Source organism: Eumetopias jubatus, unplaced genomic scaffold (assembly GCF_037043125.1).
Source record: "Eumetopias jubatus isolate StellerSeaLion01/CBP00866 unplaced genomic scaffold, mEumJub1_p1.0 scaffold_7, whole genome shotgun sequence".
In the NCBI taxonomy this organism is placed as follows: Eukaryota; Metazoa; Chordata; class Mammalia; order Carnivora; family Otariidae; genus Eumetopias; species Eumetopias jubatus.
The window spans coordinates 86,070,086-86,091,464 of NW_028274813.1; the positions used below are offsets into that span (position 1 = coordinate 86,070,086).

Sequence of the window (21,379 nt, forward strand, 5' to 3'; positions counted from 1 at the left end):
TCTTGTAGGTTATCAATATGTATGTGTTTTAACCTAATAGTATTCAATAATTTTCAATATATCTATAGAATTAGAGAGTTAGCATATTCAAAGGTAATATATATATTATTCCAGCGTGTTAATGTACCAAAGTTTGTTTAATCTCTCCCAGTTGCTGGACTGTAGTAGGAGTTTTCCTTATCTTACTCTTATGAATACCAGCTATAAAAACCTTTATGCAAAAAGGATTTCTCCCTCTTATGTTATTTCACTGGTGTATATTCTCAAATGTAGTATTCCTGAGACAGAATGTTTTGTTGGTTTTGTTGCTTTTATCACATACATGAAAGATTGCTTTCTGAAATGGTTGTACTAATTTACAATGTAAATATTTTCCCATACCTCTACCAACATTGACCTTTATAACTCGGACTTAATTTTGCTAGTATAGGAATAAAGTACTACCATATATACATATAGGAAGTTTAATTGTACTTTTAATGGTGAAAGTTAACATTTTTCTGTATATTTTGTAACTATTTGTTTCTTTTTGCATGAATGGTATTATTTGTATTCTGTGGCCACTTGTCCAGTGAAAATTCCCAATCCTTATCTGTTCTGTTCCTTCACATTTTTTCTTGATGACTCCATTCTATCTTATTTATTGGTTCCTTCCATTCTTGTTATTCTTATGGTTTAGAACTCTTACTGTTGTGTTGAAAATGCTATCTGTTGGATGAATCATCTGCTGCCACTCCTTATCAACTCTCATAATTCTAGGTTTTCTCATCTGTTACTATATATTGGTCTCATGGTTTTCTATGTTTTTTCTCTTCTGTGTTTGAAGTTGGCTTTGATAATTGTTTCTTTATAAATGCAATTTATAAAAATAATTTTTCATCTTTCTAATTTCTGTTATTTTAGTTATTTTTATCAGTATTCTTTATCCTCTATTAAGGATTCAAATATTCTCAGAATTTTGACTGTGAGCTATTTTTATATCTGTTCTTTGTCCTTTTGTGCCCACTCTCTTGCTAACTGAATGCTTTATCTTTATAAATATGTTTTCAACTTCTAGACAACTTTGAGAAGTCAATCTAAGATAATATAGCCTAAAAGAATGACTTTGTAATTTAGTTTTCAGTGTGGACAACAGATCAAGGAGTTAAGAGCACAGCATGAAGAAAATATTAAAAAGTTAGCAGACCAGTTTTTGCAGGAACAAAAGGTAAATTTAAAAAATACTTAAATCAGAATATGTTCTTGTGATAAATCTTGTAATTTAGAAATTAAAATATGTACTTTTGTCATAAAACATTGTATTTTTAAATATTCTAGCTTGCCAGTTTCTGAAAATGACTTGCAGTGTTTTTATTGCTGAGTAAATTAGACAGCTGCAAAAATATAACCTCAACTCTTAAAACGAATTTTGAGTTAAATATTTTTGCTATTAATATATTTCTCAGACTGTAAAGTGGATACAACTCTATTGACAAATCAGTTACTTCTTATTTTATGCTTTTGAGAAATAGAAAAAACTTGAGACACCTTTTCCTTAAGTATCAATCTCTGTTATTCTGAATTCCTTTCTTAAAACACAGAAATGAAACACTAGCCATTATTTTGATTCATATTTTTGGGGGTGGCAAATTCTTTTATTAATTTATCCATTTTCATTTGATATATATTATGAAGCCCCTGCTAGAAATGGAAGGAATTTGAAAATTACTGATCACTAGGACATTCATTTTTTTGCACCTTGTAATCTTATCTGACTTAACCATGATTTGTAAAAAGTCTTGTGATTTAAAGAGAGATGGAATAGTGAAAAGTGGTAACATCTTACCTACAGGCCAAGAAGTTAAGGAAACCAGATTTTTGTTCTTAGCTAACTCACTATTTTAGAGCATGATATCGAGGGCAGTGTTCTTTCTCTCTTTCATTTTTTGAATCTACAAAGTAGACTAGCTGCTCCCATCTGCAGTCTACCTTGGAGAGATGTGAACATAGATTGTTGGAAGATGACAGGTCTGAGTGAGCTACCATCGCAGCATAGAGGCATTGAAGGCATTCCTGAGACACTGGGTGAGACACTGGGTGACTAGAGGAGCACAGTAGAACACAGGAGGAGGAGAGGGGTTTGCTGTTGTAATTGCATTATTACAAGCATAATAGATAAATAAGGGGATAAATTTACTCTCTTCTGTTCTCCCAGGAAGCACAGATGAGAGAGCTTTTCCATTTTTTTCCAGGCAAGTGTGTACTAGGCTATTTTTATATTATTAATTGACTAATGTCCTCTCCAGTTCTTGTTTACCCTTATTTTGCCCTAAATGGAACAAAGTGGGAGGACTGGAGAGGCTTGGAGAACTGCTCCTTTCTAGGGTAGCACACCAGCCCTACCTTTCAGGCCAGCTGCCTAATCCTACTCCCTGTCCTTCATTCCCTGTTCTACTACCTTAATAAGTTGATTCGGTGAAATTTCAGTTGTTTTTTTTTTCATTGGAACAAATCTAATGGAAGCTATATGAAACAAGTATAAGTTGTAATCAGGGATTTTATTTTTTTTTAACCAAGCACATGCCTGTCTTAGAACTTAACTCTGATGAAGGGGTCAGCAGACTAAATCCCACCTGCTGCCTGTTTCCATACTACCCCTAAGCAAAATACGGTTATTACATTTAAAAATGGTTGAAAAAAACCAGAGAATATTTCATGACATTGGAAAATTATAAGAAACTCATAGTGTCTGTAAATACCATTTTATTGGAACACAGCCATACTCGTTTGTTTACTGCTTTCATGCTACAAAGGAGGAGAAATTGTTGTAGATCAGAGAAGACTAAAGAGCCTCTGAGGGCTTAAATGAAATATAGTATCCTGGATTGGATCCTGGAACAGAAAAAGGGCATAATGGAAAAAGTAGTGAAATCTAAATAAAGTCTGGCGTTCAGTTAATAATGTACTAATGTTGGTTTCATAGTTTTGCAAATGGACCATGCTAATGTAACATGTTAACATTAAGGGAAATTGGGTGAGGGGTAATGACTTTTCTGTAAGTCTAAAATTATTTCAGAATAAAAAGTTTTATTTAAAAAACGTTCAGGTGGCCCCCTTACCACATCACTAACATTGCATTTAGAAAGCCATCTAATTTTATTAAGAATATTTGTTATTGTCCATTCACATAAAGGTACTATCTTTAATAATGCATCAAAGGGACAACACCTTTATTAACTATTTTAAATGGAAAAGTATTTTTGAACAGTAGTTTGTTGACTTTAAGTTTTGCTTAATATTATTTGTTTTATCCACATCTATAAAGAGTACTATAGAAATAGCCTTATGATACAGCATTATAGTGAAATGCAGAGATATACAGGCTGCCTGTTCAGATTGTACCTCTTAGATTTTCTTACCCTCGGCCCTCCTATTGACATGTTCAAAAATTTCAGTGTTATCATTTCACTCATTGAATATTAAGCTCAGAATTGGCTCCCAGGAAATGTGGGAGTGAGGAAGACTGTGGTTTGAATCCTTTCTCCACAGTTCTCCAACTTGGTAACCTTGGATGAACTACTAAACTTCTTTAAGCCTCAGTTTGACTTCATTATTCCCCAAACTGTTCACTTTACTAGAGGATAGATTTGAAAGCAGTTTGTAAACTATGAAGCACAGTGCAAATTTTTATTGTGAATTTTATCTGCCAGGCATACTGGAATACCTGATTGTCAAAACACCTTTTCTTCTTTCTTGTGACAAATTCTTACAATTTGACTTGGTTTTTCTAGATTTCCTTTAGATTTTTTAGTACTATTGTTTTTTTATAAAATTACTAATGATTACATTGCATAATGCTTTAGAGATGACAGAGCGTTTATATATGCATTAAATTTTAAGTAGAAGGACCTATGTGGCAACACAAGTATGTGTATTTAACTCCTTGCCACTCTCAATTTTCCACTGAGGCCACTCAACCAGTATAAAAGGCAAAACTGGCCCACCGATAGAATTGAGTCAGGCCTAACCAGTTATCTGAAGATTCAAGTTTCCAAGGAGATGATTGGGTTAGAAGCATGTTGGAAGGAATACTGACCTATGTGTTGTTCTGCTGTTACTTCCTATGGTTGGGTGGCCCGTGCACCTAAGAAGAAGTTTGCCTATTTTCCACCCTTGCTGTTTCTGCTTCTGGAAAAGCTTGGCAATGTCACTAGCCGTCTGTCACACTTGAGGGGGCACCCATGTGCCAGCTCCCTGTAGTCCACCATCCTGCTCGATTACAACATAGGCCTATAGAGAACCCACCCTGCCCATAGCACCTAGGATGATGCCCAACTGTAGGCCTCCCTAGCAACCTCCAAGCAAGACTGTCTTCTTGCAGCATCACTCCTTCAGCATAGCCAAAGAGAATTACCTCTGCCTAACATTTTAGATCATTTACCATAATCAGAGACTTTAAAAAGTGTTATTCTTTTATTTCATATTAGGTTTTAAAAAACGGAACAGAAAATAGTATTATATCCCACATCTCCAAGTGTTTGGAATTTGGACCCATGGTATATGTTTCAAAAAATGAACTGTTTCAGAACATTTAATTGGTAGTTGTGTCAATTATTTAATCTTTTGAACCGAAAAATATTTACTATTACCAAATCTTTATTTAACAGCAAAAGTCACACAAGTTTGAATCAAAAGATGGAAATGAATTGGGTGTAAACAATCATGCAGTACCTAAAAACATTCCCAGAGTAGCTGAGAATGCTGCAGATAAGAATGAAGAACCCTCAAGCAATCATATTCCACATGGGAAAGGTATTACTGTTTTGTTTTGTGTTAATAGGATATTGACTTTTCTAACTCACTTTGAAGTGAACATTTTCAGTCATAAAGAATATTGCTTGATTTTAGTTCAGTTATGATTAGGTGTCAGTGTTGTTTCAAATTTGGATCTCTTGATAGAGAAGAAAAAAAAGTAAATTGTTTTAGAGTTACAGCTATGTCCAAAGCAAGATATAAAGATATGCAGTCAATTTAGCCTATTGCTTTAGAAACTGATTATTACATTCCTTCAAAACACTTTCAATTCATATAAGGGAAAAAAAAGAATTATTGGGGTGTCTGGGTGGCTCAGTCAGTTAAGCGGCCAACTCTGGATTTTGGCTCAAGGACCTGAGATCAAGCTCTGTATTGGGCTCTGCCCTCAGCATGACGTGTGCTTGAGATTCTCTCCCTCTTCTGTGCCCCTTCCTCTGATCTGTCTGTCTGTCTCTCTCTAGAAGAAATAAATCTTTAAAAAAAGAATTTTATCTTTGTTACTTGGGCAGAACAAATCAAACGAGGTGGTGATGCAGGAATGCCTGGAATAGAAGAGAATGACCTTGCAAAAGTTGAAGATCTTCCTACTGGTAAGTAAAAGTTATCAGAGTATTTACCCTACTCTCCTTTTGAGTAGAGGTCATAGTCACTTGAGAAAAGTCATAGATCTCTGGAAGATTTATATTTTCTGTTAATTAACTACCCATTAATTGCCAGGACTTGTTTAGGATACAATTGTTTTGGAGAATTTTGCTAAAGCACTTGTTTCTGTGTTGATAAGAATCAACCATATTAGAACATTTTCTTGACTCAGAGTTACTGCTCATGACAGTTACACTATGTTAGAGTCATCTGTGTTTAGTAAAAGTACATATGGCTCATATCTTTGAGACAAGATATGTTCCCAGATTGCTGTGTTGTTGGTGTGCTTTAATATGGCATGGTAATACCCAAGTCCTATAGACTTGGCTTGTCTTTCAGTTAATTACCCCACACTTTGAATAGTTTATACCCTATTTTTCTTTTTCTTCTTTTATGGCCGTTGCTGTTCAGTGTCTGTTTCTTTCTTCATTAATGTGTCTGCTTCTTATACAGTTCCACTTGAAGTCACTACTGGTGTTCTAGTCCTGTTCAGTGTTTTTTTTTCTTTGTTTGTTTCTTTTGTTTTCCCCTGGTCTCTTTGTTTTTCTTGCCATTTCTATGTTTCTTAGTTGTCATAGGTACTCCTCCGTGCTGACTCCAATTTATTGTGGTGAAAAACTGGAAGTAACAGCATGTCTTTGATTCTTCTTGGCTATTTTTATTCCTTTTCAACCTGAGGGATCACTTCTGTGGTTATAGGTCATTGTATGTGGCTGAAATTGCTGAGTGTCTGAGGTCCAAATGAATGAATATTAATCCTTTCATTTCTATAGTTTTGTTATCTTCTCACATTCTTTTATGTCTCTTCTTTGGGGTTTCCAATTCACCACAGTACATGCCCCTAAAATAAAGGTAAGGACGAGAGCAATAACAGGAATTTTAAAATGCAGAGTTAGAATGAGCATGGTTTGTGAAGTAATGAAGTTATCCAGTGATTCTTTTTTTTTTAAGATTTTATTTATTTATTTGACACAGAGAGAGACAGTGAGAGAGGGAATACAAGCAGGAGGAGTGGGAGAGGGAGAAGCAGGCCTTGCAAATGGCAATATTTTGTTCTTTTTGATGGCTGCATAATTTTCCTCTGTGTGTGTGTGTGTGTGTGTGTGTGTGTGTGTGTGTGTGTGTGTGTGTGTACATGAACACCACATCTTCTTTATCCATTCTTCTGTTGATGGACATCTTGGCTCTTTCCATAGTTTGGCTATTGTGGACATTGCTGCTATAAACATCGGGGTGCACGTACCCCTTTGGATCACTACATTTGTATCTTTGGGGTAAATACCCAGTAGTGCAATTGCTGGGTCGTAGGGTAGCCCTATTTTCAACTTTTTGAGGAACCTCCATACTGTTTTTCAGAGTGGCTGCACCAGCTTGCATTCCCACCAACAGTGTAGGAGGGTTCCCCTTTCTCCACATCCTTGCCAACATCTGTTGTTTCCTGACTTGTTAATTTTAGCCATTCTGACTGGTGTGAGGTGGTATCTCACTGAGGTTTTGATTTGGATTTCCCTGATGCCGAGCGATGTTCAGCACTTTTTCATGAGTCTGTTGGCCATTTGGATGTCTTTGGAAAAATGTTTCTGTATGTCTTCTGCCCATGTCTTGATTGGATTATTTGTTCTTTGGGTGTTGAGTTTGATAACTTCCTTATGATTTTGGATCCTAGCCCTTTATCTGATATGTCATTTGCAAATATTTTCTCCCATTCTGTCGGTTGTCTTTTGGTTTTGTTGACTGTTTCCTTTGCTGTGCAAAAGCTTTTTATCTTGAAGCCCCAGTAGTTCATTATTGCCTTTGCTTCCCTTGCCATTGGCGATGTTTCTAGGAAGAAGTTGCTGCGGCTCAGGTTGAAGAGGTTGCTGCCTGTGTTCTCCTCTAGGATTTTTTTTTTTTAAAGATTTTATTTATTTATTTGCCAGAGAGAGACACAGCGAGAGAGGGAACACAAGCAGGGGGCGTGGGAGACAGAGAAGCAGGCATCCCGTGGAGCAGGGAGCCTAATGCGGGGCTCAATCCCAGAACCCTGGGATCATGACCTGAGCTGAAGGCAGATGCTTAACGACTGAGCCACCCAGGCGCCCCTCCTCTAGGATTTTGATGGATTCCTGTCTCACATTTAGGTCTTTCAACCCTTTGGAGTCTATTTTTGTGTGTGGTGTAAGGAAATGGTCCAGTTTCATTCTTCTACATGTGGCTGTCCAATTTTCCCAACACCATTTGTTGAAGAGACTTGTCTTTTTTCCTTTGGACATTCTTTCCTGCTTTGTCAAAGATTAGTTGACCATAGAGTTGAGGATCCATTTCTGGGCTCTCTATTCTGTTCCACTGATCTATGTGTCTGTTTTTGTGCCAGTACCATACTGTCTTGATGATGACAGCTTTGTAATAGAGCTTGAAGTCCGGAATTGTGACACCACCAGCTTTGCCTTTCTTTTGCAACATTCCTCTATTTGGGGTCTTTTCTGGTTCCATAAAAATTTTAGGATTATTTGTTCCATTTCTTTGAAAAAAGTTGATGGAATTTTGATAGGGATTGCATTAAATGTATAGATTTCTCTAGGTAGCATAGACATTTTCACAATATTTGTTCTTCCAGTCCATGAACATGGAATGATTTTATTTCTTTAAATTTTTTATTGTTATGTTAATCACCATACATTACATCATTAGTTTTTGATGTAGTGTTCCATGATTCATTCTTTGTGCATAACACCCAGTGCACCACGCAGAATGTGCCATCTTTAATACCCATCACGAGGCTAACCCATCCCCCCACCGCCCTCCCCTCTAGAACCCTCAGTTTCTTTTTCAGAGTCCATCGTCTCTCATGGTTCATCTCCCCCTCCGATTCCCCCCTTTCATTGTTCCCCTCTTGCTATCTTCTTTTTTTTTTTTCTTAAGATATATTGCATTATTTGTTTCAGAGGTACAGATCTGTGATTCAACAGACTTGCACAATTCACAGCGCTCACCATAGCACATACCCTACCCAATGTCTATCACCCAGCCACCCCATCCCTCCCACCCCCCACCACTCCAGCAACACTCAGTTTGTTTTCTGAGATTAAGAATTCCTCATATCAGTGAGGTCATATGATACATGTCTTTCTCTGATTGACTTATTTCACTCAGCATAACACCCTACAGTTCCATCCAAGTCATTGCATTTTTATTTATTTATTTATTTTATTATGTTAATCACCATACATTACATCATTAGTTTTTGATGTAGTGTTCCATGATTCATTGTTTGTGCATAACACCCAATGCTCCACGCAGAATGTGCCCTCTTTAATACCCATCACCAGGCTAACCCATCCCCCTACCCTCCTCCCCTGTAGAACCCTTAGTTTCTTTTTCAGAGTCCATCGTCTCTCATGGTTCGTCTCCCCCTCCAACTCACTCCCCTTCATTCTTCCCCTCCTGCTATCTTCTTCTTTTTCTTTTTTCTTAACATATGTTGCATTATTTGTTTTAGAAGTGTAGATCTGTGATTCAACAGTGTGCATCCAAGTCATTGCAAATGGCAAGATCTCATTCCTTTTGATGGCTGCATAATATTTCATTGTATATATACACACCACATTTTCTTTATCCATTCATCTGTCGATGGACATCTTGGCTCTTTCCACAGTTTGGCTGTTGTGGACATTGCTGCTATAAACATCGGGGTGCACATACCCCTTTGGATCCCTACATTTTTATCCTTCGGGTAAATACACAGTAGTGCAGTTGCTGGATCGTATGGTAGCTCTATTTTCAACTTTTTGAGGAACCTCCATACTGTTTTCCAGAGTGGTTGCACCAGCTTGCATTTCCACTAGTGTAGGAGGGTTCCCCTTTCTCCGCATCCCCGCCAACATCTGTTGTTTCCTGACTTGTTAATTTTAGCCATTCTGACTGGTGTGAGGTGGTATCTCATTGAGGTTTTGATTTGGATTTCCCTGATGTGGAGCGATGTTGAGCACTTTTCATGTGTCTGTTGGCCATTTGGATGTCTTCTTTGGAAAAATGTCTGTTCCTGTCTTCTGCCCATGTCTTGATTGGATTATTTGTTCTTTGGGTGTTGAGTTTGATAACTTCCTTATAGATTTTGATTCCTAGCCCTTTATCTGATATGTCACTTGCAAATATCTTCTCCCATTCTGTCGGTTGTCTTTCGGTTTTCTTGACTGTTTCTTTGGCTGTGCAAAAGCTTTTTATCTTGATGAAGTCCCAATAGTTCATTTTTGCCCTTGCTTCTCTTGCCATTGGCGATGTTTCTAGGAAGAAGTTGCTGCGGGCTGAGGTCGAAGAGGTTGCTGCCTGTGTTCTCCTTTAGGATTTTGATGGACTCTTGTCTCACGTTTAGGTCTTTCAAGCATTTGGAGTCAATTTTTGTGTGTAGTGTAAGGAAATGGTCCAGTTTCATTCTTCTGCATGTGGCTGTCCAATTTTCCCAACATTTGTTGAACAGACTGTCTTTTTTCCATTGGACATTCTTTCCTGCTTTGTGAAAGATGAGTTGACCATAGAGTTGAGGGTCCATTTCTGGGCTCTCTATTCTGTTCCATTGATCTATGTGTCTGTTTTTGTGCCAGTACCATACTGTCTTGATGATGACAGCTTTGTAATAGAGCTGGAAGTCCGGAATTGTGATGCCACCAGCTTTACTTTTCTTTTTCAACATTCCTCTGGCTATTCGGGGTCTTTTCTGGTTCCATACAAATTTTAGGATTATTTGTTCCATTTCTTTGAAAAACGTGGATGGTATTTTGATGGGGATTGCATTGAATGTGTGGGTTGCTCTAGGTAGCATTGACATCTTCACAGTATTTGTTCTTCCAATCCATGAGCATGGAACGTTTTTCCATTTCTTTGTGTCTTCCTCAATTTCTTTCATGAGTATTTTACAGTTTTCTGAGTACAGATCATTTGCCTCTTTGATTAGATTTATTCCTAGGTATCTTATGGTTTTGGGTGCAGTTGTAAATGGGATTAACTCCTTAATTTCTCTTTTTTCTGTCTTGTTGTTGGTGTATAGAAATGCCACTGATTTCTGTGCATTGATTTTATATCCTGCCACTTTACTGAATTCCTGTATGAGTTCTAGCACTTTTGGGGTGGAGTCTTTTGCGTTTTCCACATAAAGTATCATGTCATCTGTAAAGAGTGAGAGTTTGACTTCTTTGCCGATTTGGATGCCTTTGATTTCTTTTTGTTGTCTGATTGCTGAGGCTAGGACTTCTAATACTATCTTGAATAGCAGTGGTGATAGTGAACATTCCTGCCGCGTTCCTGACCTTAGGGGAAAAGTTTTCAGTTTTTCCCCATTGAGAATGATATTTGCTGTGGTTTTTTCATAGAAGGCTTTTATGATATTGAGGTATGTACCCTCTATCCCTACACTGAAGAGTTTTAATCAAGAAAGGATGCTGTACTTTGTCAAATGCTTTTTCTGCAGCTATTGAGAGGATCGTATGATTCTCGTTCTTTCTTTTATTAATGTATTGTATCATGTTGATTGATTTGCGGATGTAGAACCAACCTTGCAGCCCAGGAATAAATCCCACTTGGTCGTGGTGAATAATCCTTTTAATGGACTGTTGGATCCTATTGGCTCGTATTTTGGTGAGAATTTTTGCATCCATGTTCATCAGGGATATTGGTGTGTAATTCTCCTTTTTGATGGGGTCTTCGTCTGGTTTTGGGATCAAGGTAATGCTGGCTTCATAAAATGAGTTTGGAAGGTTTGCATCCACTTGTATTCTTTGAAACAGCTTCAGAAGAATAGGTATTAATTTTTCTTTAAATGTTTGGTAGAATTCCCCTGGGAAGCCATCTGGCCCTGGGCTCTTGTTTGTTGGAAGATTTTTGATGACTGCTTCAATTTCCTTAGTGGTTATAGGTCTGTTCAAGTTTTCTATTTCTTCCTGGTTCAGTTTTGATAGTTTATACATCTCTAGGAATACATCCATTTCTTCCAGATTATCTAATTTGCTGGCATATAGTTGCCCACAATATGTTCTTATAATTATTTGTATTTCTTTGGTGTCGGTTGTGATCTCTCCTCTTTCATTCATGATTTTACTTATTTGGGTCATTTCTCTTTTCTTTCTGATAAGTCTGGCCAGGGGTTTATCAGTCTTATTAATTCTTTCAAGGAACCAGCTCCTAGTTCCGTCGATCCGTTTACTGTTCTTTTCGTTTCTATTTCATTGATTTCTGTTCTGATCTTTATTAATTTCTCTTCTCCTACTGGGTTAGGCTTTATTTGCTGCTGTTTCTCCAGCTCCTTTAGGTGTAGGGTTAGGTTGTGTATTTGAGACCCTTCTTGTTTCTTGAGAAAGGCTTGTATTGCTATATACTTTCCTCTTAGGACTGCCTTTGCTGCATCGCAAAGATTTTGAAGGGTTGTGTTTTCATTTTCATTGGTTTCCATGAATTTTTTTAATTCTTTAATTTCCTGGTTGACCCATTCATTCTTTAGTAGGATGCTCTTTAATCTCCATGTATTTGAGTTCTTTCCGACTTTCCTCTTGTGATTGAGTTCTAGTTTCAAAGCAGTGTGGTCCAAAAATATGCAGGGAATGATCCCAATGTTTTGGTGCTGGTTGCGACCTGATTTGTGACCTAGGATGTGATCTCTTCTGGAGAATGTTCAATGGGCACTTGAAAAGAATATGTATTCTGTTGCTTTGCAATGGAATGTTCTGAATATATCTCTGCAGGCCGGTGTGTCTTTTAAAGCCTTTATTTCCTTGTTGATCTTTTGCTTAGATGATCTGTCCATTTCCGTGAGGGGGTGTTAAAGTCCCCTGGTATTATCGTATTGTTGTCGATGTATTTCTTTGATTTTGTTATTAATTGGCTTATATAATTGGCTGCTCCCATGTTAAGGACATCAATGTTTACAATTGTTAGATCTTCTTGTTGGATAGACCCTTTAAGTAGGACATATTGTCCTTTTTCATCTCTTATTATAGTCTTTGGTTTAAAATCTAATTTATCTGATATAAGGATTGCCACCCCAGCTTTCTTTTGATGTCCATTAGCATGGTAAATGATTTTCCACCCCCTCACTTTCAATCTGGAGGTGTCTGTGGGTCTAAAATGATTCTCTTGCAGGCAGTATATCAGGGGGTCTTGTTTTTTAATCCAATCTGATAGCTTTTTTTGATAGTGTCTTTTGATTGGGGCTTTTAGCCCATTTATATTACGGGTAACCATTGAAAGATATGAATTTAGTGCCATTGTATTGGCTGTTACTGTATATTGTCTCTATTCCTTTCTGGTCTATGTTACTTTTAGGCTCTCTCTTGGCTTAGAGGACCCCTGTCCATATTTCTTGTACGGTTGGTTTCGTGTTTGCAAATTCTTTTAGTTTTTGTTTGTCTTGGAAGATTTTTATCTCTCCTTCTATTTTCAGTGATAGCCTAGCTGGATATAGTATCCTGGGCTGCATATTTTTCTTTTTTCGTGGTCTGAATATAACATGCCAGTCCTTTCTGGCCTGCCAGGTCTCTGTGGATAGGTCTGCTGCCAATCTAATGTTTCTACCATTGTAGGTTACAGACCTCTTGTCCCAAGCTGCTTTCAGGATTTTCTCTTTGTCTCTGAGACTTGTGAGTTTTACTATTAGATGTGGGGGTGTTGACTTATTTTTATTGATTTTGAGGGGTTTCTCTGTGCCTCCTGGATTTTGATGCCTGTTTCCTTCCCCAAATTAGGGAAGTTCTCTGCTATAATTTGTTCAAATATACCTTCTGCCTCTCTCTCTCCTTCTGGGATCCCAATTATTCTAATATTGTTTCGTCTTATGGTATCACTTATCTCTCGAATTCTGCCCTCATGATTCAGTAGTTGTTTATCTCTCTTTTTCTCAGCTTCTTTATTGTCTATCATTTAGTCTTCTTTATCAGTAATTCTCTCTTCTGCCTCACTTATCCTAGCAGTTAGAGCCTCCAGTTTTGATTGCACCTCATTAATAGCCTTTTGATTTTGACTTGGTTAGGTTTTAGTTCTTTTATTTCTCCATAAAGGTACTCTCTAGTATCTTCCATGCCTTTTTTCAAGCCCAGCTAGTATCTTTATAATCGTCATTCCGAATTCTAGTTACATCTTACTAATGTCTGTATTGATTAGGTCCCTGGTAGTCAGTACTGCCTCTTGTCCTTTTTTTTAGGTGAGTTTTTCCATTTTGTCATTTTGTCTAGAGGAGAGTAGATGAATGAGAGAATAAAATGGTAACGGGGTAACAACGTCCCCAGAAAAATGTACACTAAGCAAATCAGAAGAGACCTAAAACCAGGAGGAAAAGAAAGGCAAAGAAAGAAAGAAAAAAAAAAAAAAAGAATATGATCAGGCTGATGAATAGATCAGTCACCCACTAGATTTGGGGCATATTTCGGTCTGTTAGAAGAAACTGCCTCCCAAAATTTTAAAGAAAGAAAAACTTATATACGTACAAAAATAAGGGTAAATACAATGAAGTGATGGAATATGACTGTAAAGATGAAAAGTATTAAAGAGTTTATAAAAGGAATTGATAAGAAGTTGGTTGAAAAAAGAAAGAAGGGAAATTAAAAAAAAAAACAAAAAAGGGAGAGAATGTGATCAGGATGGAGACTAGAACAACACCATATACTAGAGATTTAGGGTACCTTTTAGTCTGTTAGAATAAACTGTATCCCAAAATTTTAAAGAGAAAACAACTTATACATGTATTAAAAATAAGGTTAACTACAATGAAGGAATAGAATATGGTTCTAAAAATGAAAATGAAAAAAGATTTTAAAAAAAGGGATTGATAAGATTTTGGTTGAAAAGGGAAAAAGAAAAATTAAAAAAAAGAAACAGATAAAAATAAGGAAAATTTTAAAAATTACCTTTGAAAAGACTAAAGAATCCTGAGAAAAAATGAATTCTGTGTGCTATTTTCCCCTAGTGTTGGAGTTCTGCTGTTGTCATTGATCGATAAACTTGTTCTTGCCTGGCTGTTCTTGCTGATCTTCTTGAGGGGGGCGGTTTGCCTGTTGCAGTGATTTTCAAATGTCTTTGCTGGAGGCAGAATTGCACCGCCCTTGCCAGAGGCAAGGGGCTAAGTACTCTGGCTAAGAGCCAGAGGCTAAGTAATCTGCTTGGGTTTGTTCTTGGTAGCTTTTGTTCCCTGAAAGCTTTCCCTACAGCTTAAAGGGGGAGAATGAAAATGGCGGCCTCCTAATCTCTGGTCCCGGAGGAGCCAACAGCTCAGGGCTCCACTCCTCAGTGAGTCCTCAGAGAAAAGGCAGTGAATCACTCCGGTCTCCCCGGTCTCTGGCCGCACTCTGTGCTCACCTGGCCTGTGACTGAGCGCTTCTGTCTGTGGCACATGACCCCATTTGGAGTCTCCAAACCCAGCAGATTCCTGTGGTGCACTGCTCCTCCCTGGGGAGGAAGGGGTGTCTCCCCGGATCTGCCGCTTGTTGGGTCCCTCTTTCCAGAAAGTGGTCGCTTTTCTGTTCAGAGAGTTGCTGCTATTGTTTTCTTTGATCTCCTGTTGAGTTTGTAGGTGTTCAGAATGGTTTGATACCTATCTAACTGAATTCCTGGGACCAGACGAAATTTAGGTCTCCTACTCCTCTGCCATCTTGCTCCTCCCAGACCATGTATTATTATTCTGAATTTTGCAGCACTTACTTTGGTCCTAGACTTACTGAGCTTTAAGCTTGATTAATCTCTTTTACATTGTTCTTGTTCATTTTTTAAGTTTCACCCAAAGTTTTTCCAAGGATAAACTGCAGGTTTTTAGTGTATAGAAGCACCCTGTTGAGATATATGAGCAAGGGTTGTTTACCTGCTTGCATGCATTTATTTTTGATGTCATATATATACACAAAAATATATTTGCATTGAAATTTATAATTTTTAACCTCTTTTGTGCATAGTTTTTAAGTTAAAATTTTGTTATTGCTACTTTAAATGTGTAGTGTCTCAATTTATTTTCTCATTGGTCCATTATCATAATTTAATAGCTGGCCACCAAGGAATTCCAGAGTTAGAGTTAAATGAAATGGAAATGCAGAAGGTCTTAAAGATCTTATCTTGAGCATTTTTAGGTATATTGTGCTTATCAGACAGTGGTTTTATATATGTCTTTCATACATGAACCACTTTAGTAGGGCAAAAATCCTATCTTGCTGCTTCTGCTTGATTAAAAAAAGCATACAACCATTTCATTAGAATGAATAGGGATGAACAATGCTACTTTTGATGAGATGCCAACAAATTCATGTCTGATTTTTATAGTATGAATTTGCCATGTTGATTCATATAACAGTTGCAGCACTGTAGCTTAGAACTGGGAGGAACGCCCAAAAATGTATACATTTTATGTAAATTTAGGATTAATGCCAAAAATATTTATATGTAGACACTGTCTACACTGTTATGGCTGATTAGAGGCCTGTCTTTTGACTTAATTTTTCTTTATATTTGATTTTCTGTAATGAAAATGATATGCTCTGATGTTGTCTTTTGGGGGCACTTATTAATGCTTGGTGTTCTCTGAGTTTCCTGGACCTGCAGTTTAGTGTCTGACATTAATTTGGGGAAATTCTCTATCATTATTGTTTCAAGTATTTCTTCTGTTCTTTTCTTTGTTCTCCTTCTAGTATTCCCATTATGCATATGTTATACATTTTGTAGTTGTCTGAGATATTCTGTTATTTTTTCACCATTATTCTCTTTGCTTTTCAGTTTTTGAGGATTCTGTTGATCCTCTAGCTCAGAGCTTCTTTCCTCAGCTGTGTCCAGTCTACTAATAAGCCCATCAAAGGCACTCTTCCTTGCTGTTGTAGTGTTTTTTTATCTCTAACGTTTCTTTTTGGTTCTTTCTGGGATTTCCATCTCTCTACTTACATTGGCTCTTTGTTCTTGTATGCTGTGTACTTTATCCATTAGAGTCTTTAGCACATTAATCAAAGTTGTTTTAAATTCCTGGTCTGGGATAATTCCTTCTTTGATGCTAGTTCTGTCTCTTCAAATTGTGCTTTTTTGCCTTTTGGTATGACTTGGAGTTTTCTGTTGATAGTCAGACATGATGTATGAGGTAATAGTTACTGCTGTAAGTAGGCCTTTAGTAATGTGTTAGTGAGGTGTGAGGTAGTGAAGACTGTGAAGTGTTCTTTAGTCCTATGATTTCTATTCTTTTAGAGCGAGTCTGTGCCTCTGGTCTGTGAACTTGACAAGCTTTTTCAGTTTTTTTCCTTTCCCTTAGGTGGGACAGGATGGCTAGAGTGGGCTGAAGTTGGGTATTTTTCTAATTAAGGTCACTTAGGCTCTCAGGATAATACCCTAGCAAATTAGGCTCTGTTTACCTAGTTTCTCCCGGGGGCAGGCCTTGTTAAGAACAAAGTGCTCTCGTGTATTTCAGAATGGTTCCTTTTCCCTTCCTCCTGCCTGAGGGGATTCCCGCCCCCCCCCCCCACTACTTACTATGGGAATATAGTTGAGCTGGAGGCGAATCTCACAATATTGTGGGGAGCCTCCTTATGACTGGGTCCCCCTGGAATTTTTAACTCTCTCAGTTATCCACACTAAGGCTTCAATGAGTTGTCCACACTGCACATCAGTTACAGTTCAGGTTTTCCTGCCTGGCACTGGTTCCAGTGGCCATTTCTGCTCATGAGTCTCTTTTGTAAGCTGTGACTTACTGTATTCACCTTTCTGTCTCTCTGTTCTTAGGGACAGTGGTCTGCCCTGTGTCCTATTCTCTCCTATACCGAAGACTTGTTGATTTTTCAGCCTGTTTAGCTTTTTACTTATAATGATAGTGTGGCAACTCCTAAGCTCCTTACATGTGGAACCAGAAACCGGAAGTCCTCTGGATTAATTTTTGAGCCTCATTAAACTGTTGGTGCTTTGCTTTGAAAATCATTGTTTATAACAGATACCCTTAATTATTTAGGTATGTATCTTGAGTATAAAGATTATTTTGATATAGTAACTGGTGAAAAGAAACTTTGAGCTGTGTAGTCAGTCAGATGCAAACGGAAAGGAAAGCTATGTCATGTCTTTGTACCTTGAGCTCCTAGTATGATGCCTTACACGTAACAAGGTCCCAGTAAATGTGTATGCTTGAATTACCAGAATATCCTTAGTGATGGGGCAGTGGTATCTGGAAACAAACTGCCAGGACTCAAACCCATGGCTCCCATCTTTTAATAGGTGTGTGACGACCATTTATTTGCTCTTATCCTTATCTATGGAGTAGGATAACAACAGTTCCAACCTCATAGTGTGAATATGAGATTTAAATGTAAAGCACGTAGAACAGTGCCTGGCATATAGCAACTGCTATATAAATCTTAGTTACAATTGTTATTATTATGATTATTGCATATCATTAGAAACATATTTGTTACCTTCTTGTCATTCCTTTTACTGAGTGTTGTCTTTTTCTCTCTGAAGTGGTCTATGCCAAAATTCTTAATGCCTGTGCAAGTTCTGGTGTATATGTGGAGTCCCTAATGGCTGTAGATGCAGTAACCCCACAGCAGAAGTAGAGAAAAGAACACATCCTTGTCATTTTAAAATAGATGTCTATGTGTTGTTTTATTTGTGATAGCCAAGGCTATACTAGAAACTATAACAGAGCAGGGTTGAACTGTCTTAAAATGTAGCTCTGAAACAGGCAAGAGGTATATAGCATGTGCCTATTATTAACATGACGTTTCAGCTTCTGAGCTCCCCAAACCATACAGCCACATCTCAGTGGGTTTTGTTTGTTTTTAATGTTGATTTGAGCTAGTCACCAAGATTTTATAGGAGTCTTATAATTTAACCCGTTACCAGACACTTACCTGGGTATTTATCTTTATGCTGTTTTAGGCACCTGTTATGTTAGACAGTTACATATTTATATCACTAGTTTTTAATCTTTTTTAGATTAAAAAACATTCCAAACATATAATAAAACAAAATGATATAATGAATAGCCAAGTACCTACATCTCCGCAAAAGAAAGCCACAAAAATAACATTACATTTTGCCACATTTGTTTCAGATATTTCTGTTATTGATGTTATTATTAAAGAAATAAAACATTACTGATAAGTTGAAGCATCCTTGTGTACCCTCCAGATCCTATTCCTGTCTCTTCTTCCCCAGAGGTAACTACTATGCTGAGATTGGTGTATATCAATTTCCATACATGTTTTTAGGCTTTTACTGCATTTGTAAACATCTATAAAACTATAAAGTAGTGTTTTGTTTGCTGCCTTAAACTGTAAATAAATAGTGTCTTATTGTGTATATTATTCTATAACTTGTTTTTTTCCCCCTCAGTTTTATGCTTTTGCAACTTAGCCATGTCATACCCATGGCTTTTTAACAGTTATATTTATTTCATTGTATAAATATACCATGATTTATTATTTGCATATAATAAACATTAAGACTCCTTTTAGTTTTTTGCTATTTCAAATAATACCACAGTGGATGTTCTTGTTTATGTCTTCTTATGCATATGAGAGTCTCTAGATACTAATATTTAAGTAGTATATTGAGTTACAAAGGTGAGCCTGCTACTGGCTAGAAAACATGACTAGGGATCTAACTGTCCCAGGCCCTCCTCAGTCACTGAGAGTTGAGGAGATCAATAGCTCAGCACAATGGTTGCAAAACTGTGTACAAGAGTATGAACTTAAAAGTAGAATTCTTGCATCATAGAATATCTTTAACTTCAGTAATATCAATTTACACTTCTGCTGGTAATATATGAAAGTTTCTGGTTATCCACATCCTCACTAACATTTGGGTTTGCTGTACTTTAATTTTTTGGCAATCTGACAGTTATGATCATACTATCTTATTTCAACTTAAATATGCCGTGGTACTAGTGATATTAAGCATCCCTTCAGATGTTAACCATTTTGGTTGCCGCCTTCTATGAATTACCTGGTAATCATTTTTGCCAAATTTTCTATTGGATTGTTGGTATTTTCCTTATTTATCTTTAAGAGTCCTTTAGGAGAATGTAATCCTCCTCCATGTCATGCGTATCAACAGAGAGAAAAATCTTATTTCTTACTTGGAAACTTTTTTCTAGTTTTAAGATCCAGTTAACCTCATAGTAAAAATTGCCTCTAATGATTTACTTTGGGGAAAATCCTGATAGATACAAATATTTTTACGTACCTGAACAATTGGAAGTTCTTTTCTGATTAATAACTTAGAAAAAGTTACTCCTTTTGATTTATAAATGCATATTAGATAGAGCTGCTTTATTTATAAAATTAATATTTTGGAATAGAGGCTTTTGGCCTTGGCTGTATATTAGAATCACTGGGGAGTTAAAATAAAATTATGCCTGGGTCCCACTCTAGAGATTTTGATATGTTTGGTCTGAGATGCAGCTTGGGCACTGAATGTGTAAGTGTTCCTTAGGTGATTGTATTATGTAACTAAGGTTGAAAACAACTTTTCTTGGAGGAATTTTCTAGATCTACACTGTCTAATATAGTAGCCACTGGTCACATGTATTTATTTAATTTCATTAAACTTAAATAGAACTAAAAAATCAGTTCCTCAGTCAAACTAGTGCTTCAAGTGCTTAATGGTTGCCTGTGGGTAGTGGCTACTATCCTGGACAGCACAAGTACAGAACATTTTCATCATTGCAGAAAGTTCTGTTGAATACTGCTGCTCTAGATGGTAATAGTGATTACCCTTGGGAAAGAAGACTGAGGACAGAGATAAAAAGGTGACTTAGTTTTCATCATACAGTCTTTAGAACTTTTTGGATTTTGGTTTCAAAATTTGATAAGGTTAATTTCATAAATTACCTATTTAAAAATAAATAATTTTTTAAAAATTAAGGAGAAGTAATTATAGTGATATTTGAGAGGAGAAAAAATAAAATATTATTATTTTTTAAAGATTTTATTTATCCATTTGACAGAGAGCACAAGCAGAGGCAGTGGCAGGCAGAAGGAGAGGGAGAAGCAGGCTCCCTGCTGAGTGAAGAGCCTGACGTGGAGCTCTATCCCAGGACCCTTGGACCATGACCTGAGCAGAAGGCAGATGCCCAACCAACTGAGCCACCCAGCTGCCCCAGAAAAGCTTATGTTTTAAAGAAGCAACATAAGGGTGCCTGGGTGACTCAGTTGGTTAGGTGTCCAACTCTTGATTTTGGTTCAGGTCATGCTTGGGGTCTTGAGATCCACTCCTGCATCAGGCTCTGCACTGAGCGTGGAGCCTGCTTGAGATTCTCTCTCCCTTTCCCTCTGCCCTTCCCCCCCTTTCCTTTTCTAAAAATAAATAAGTAAATAAAAATAAATAAAGAAGCAATGTAGTAGTTATTATTTTGATTAAGATTCTCTAATGGTTAGAGCTTTTAGAGGGAATATCTAAATTTATAAAAATACATTAAAAGGTTTTTGTTTTTTAATTTTATTTTATTATGTTAGTCACCATACAATACCTCATTAATTTTTGATGTAGTGTTCCATGATTCATTGTTTTCATATAACACCCAGTGCTCAATGCACTAAGTGACCTCCTTAATACCCATCACTGGGCTAACCCATTCCCCCACCCCCCTTTCCCTCTAAAGTCCTCAGTTTGTTTCTCAGAGTCCATAGTCTCTCGTGGTTCATCTCTTCCTCCGATTCCCCCCCCATTGTTCCCTTCCTTCTCCTAATGTCCTCCATGCTATTCCTTATATTCCACAAATAAGTGAAACTGTATGATAATTGACTTTCTCTGCTTGACTTATTTCACTTAGCATCATCTCCTCCAGTCCCATCCATGTTGATGTAAAAGTTGGGTATTCATCCTTTCTGATGGCTGAGTAATATTCCATTGTATATATGGACCACATCTTCTTTATCTATTCCTCTGTTGAAGGGCATCTCGGCTCTTTCCACAGTTTGGCTGTTGCGGACATTGCTGCCATGAACATCGGGTTGCATATGACCCTTCT

General features: G+C 37.1%; 1 protein-coding gene across 2 annotated transcripts in view; it reads left to right on the forward strand.

Annotated features, from left to right (window-relative positions):
* GOLM2 (golgi membrane protein 2) overlaps positions 1-21,379 on the forward strand; it is a 119,049-nt gene that overhangs the window by 43,792 nt on the left and 53,878 nt on the right. For both annotated transcript variants that reach the window (XM_028126726.2, XM_028126727.2), the window contains exons 4-6: positions 1,117-1,207; positions 4,647-4,791; positions 5,304-5,384. In XM_028126726.2, coding sequence (XP_027982527.1) covers positions 1,117-1,207; positions 4,647-4,791; positions 5,304-5,384 — 317 coding nt within the window. The remainder of the gene's footprint in view (positions 1-1,116; positions 1,208-4,646; positions 4,792-5,303; positions 5,385-21,379) is intronic.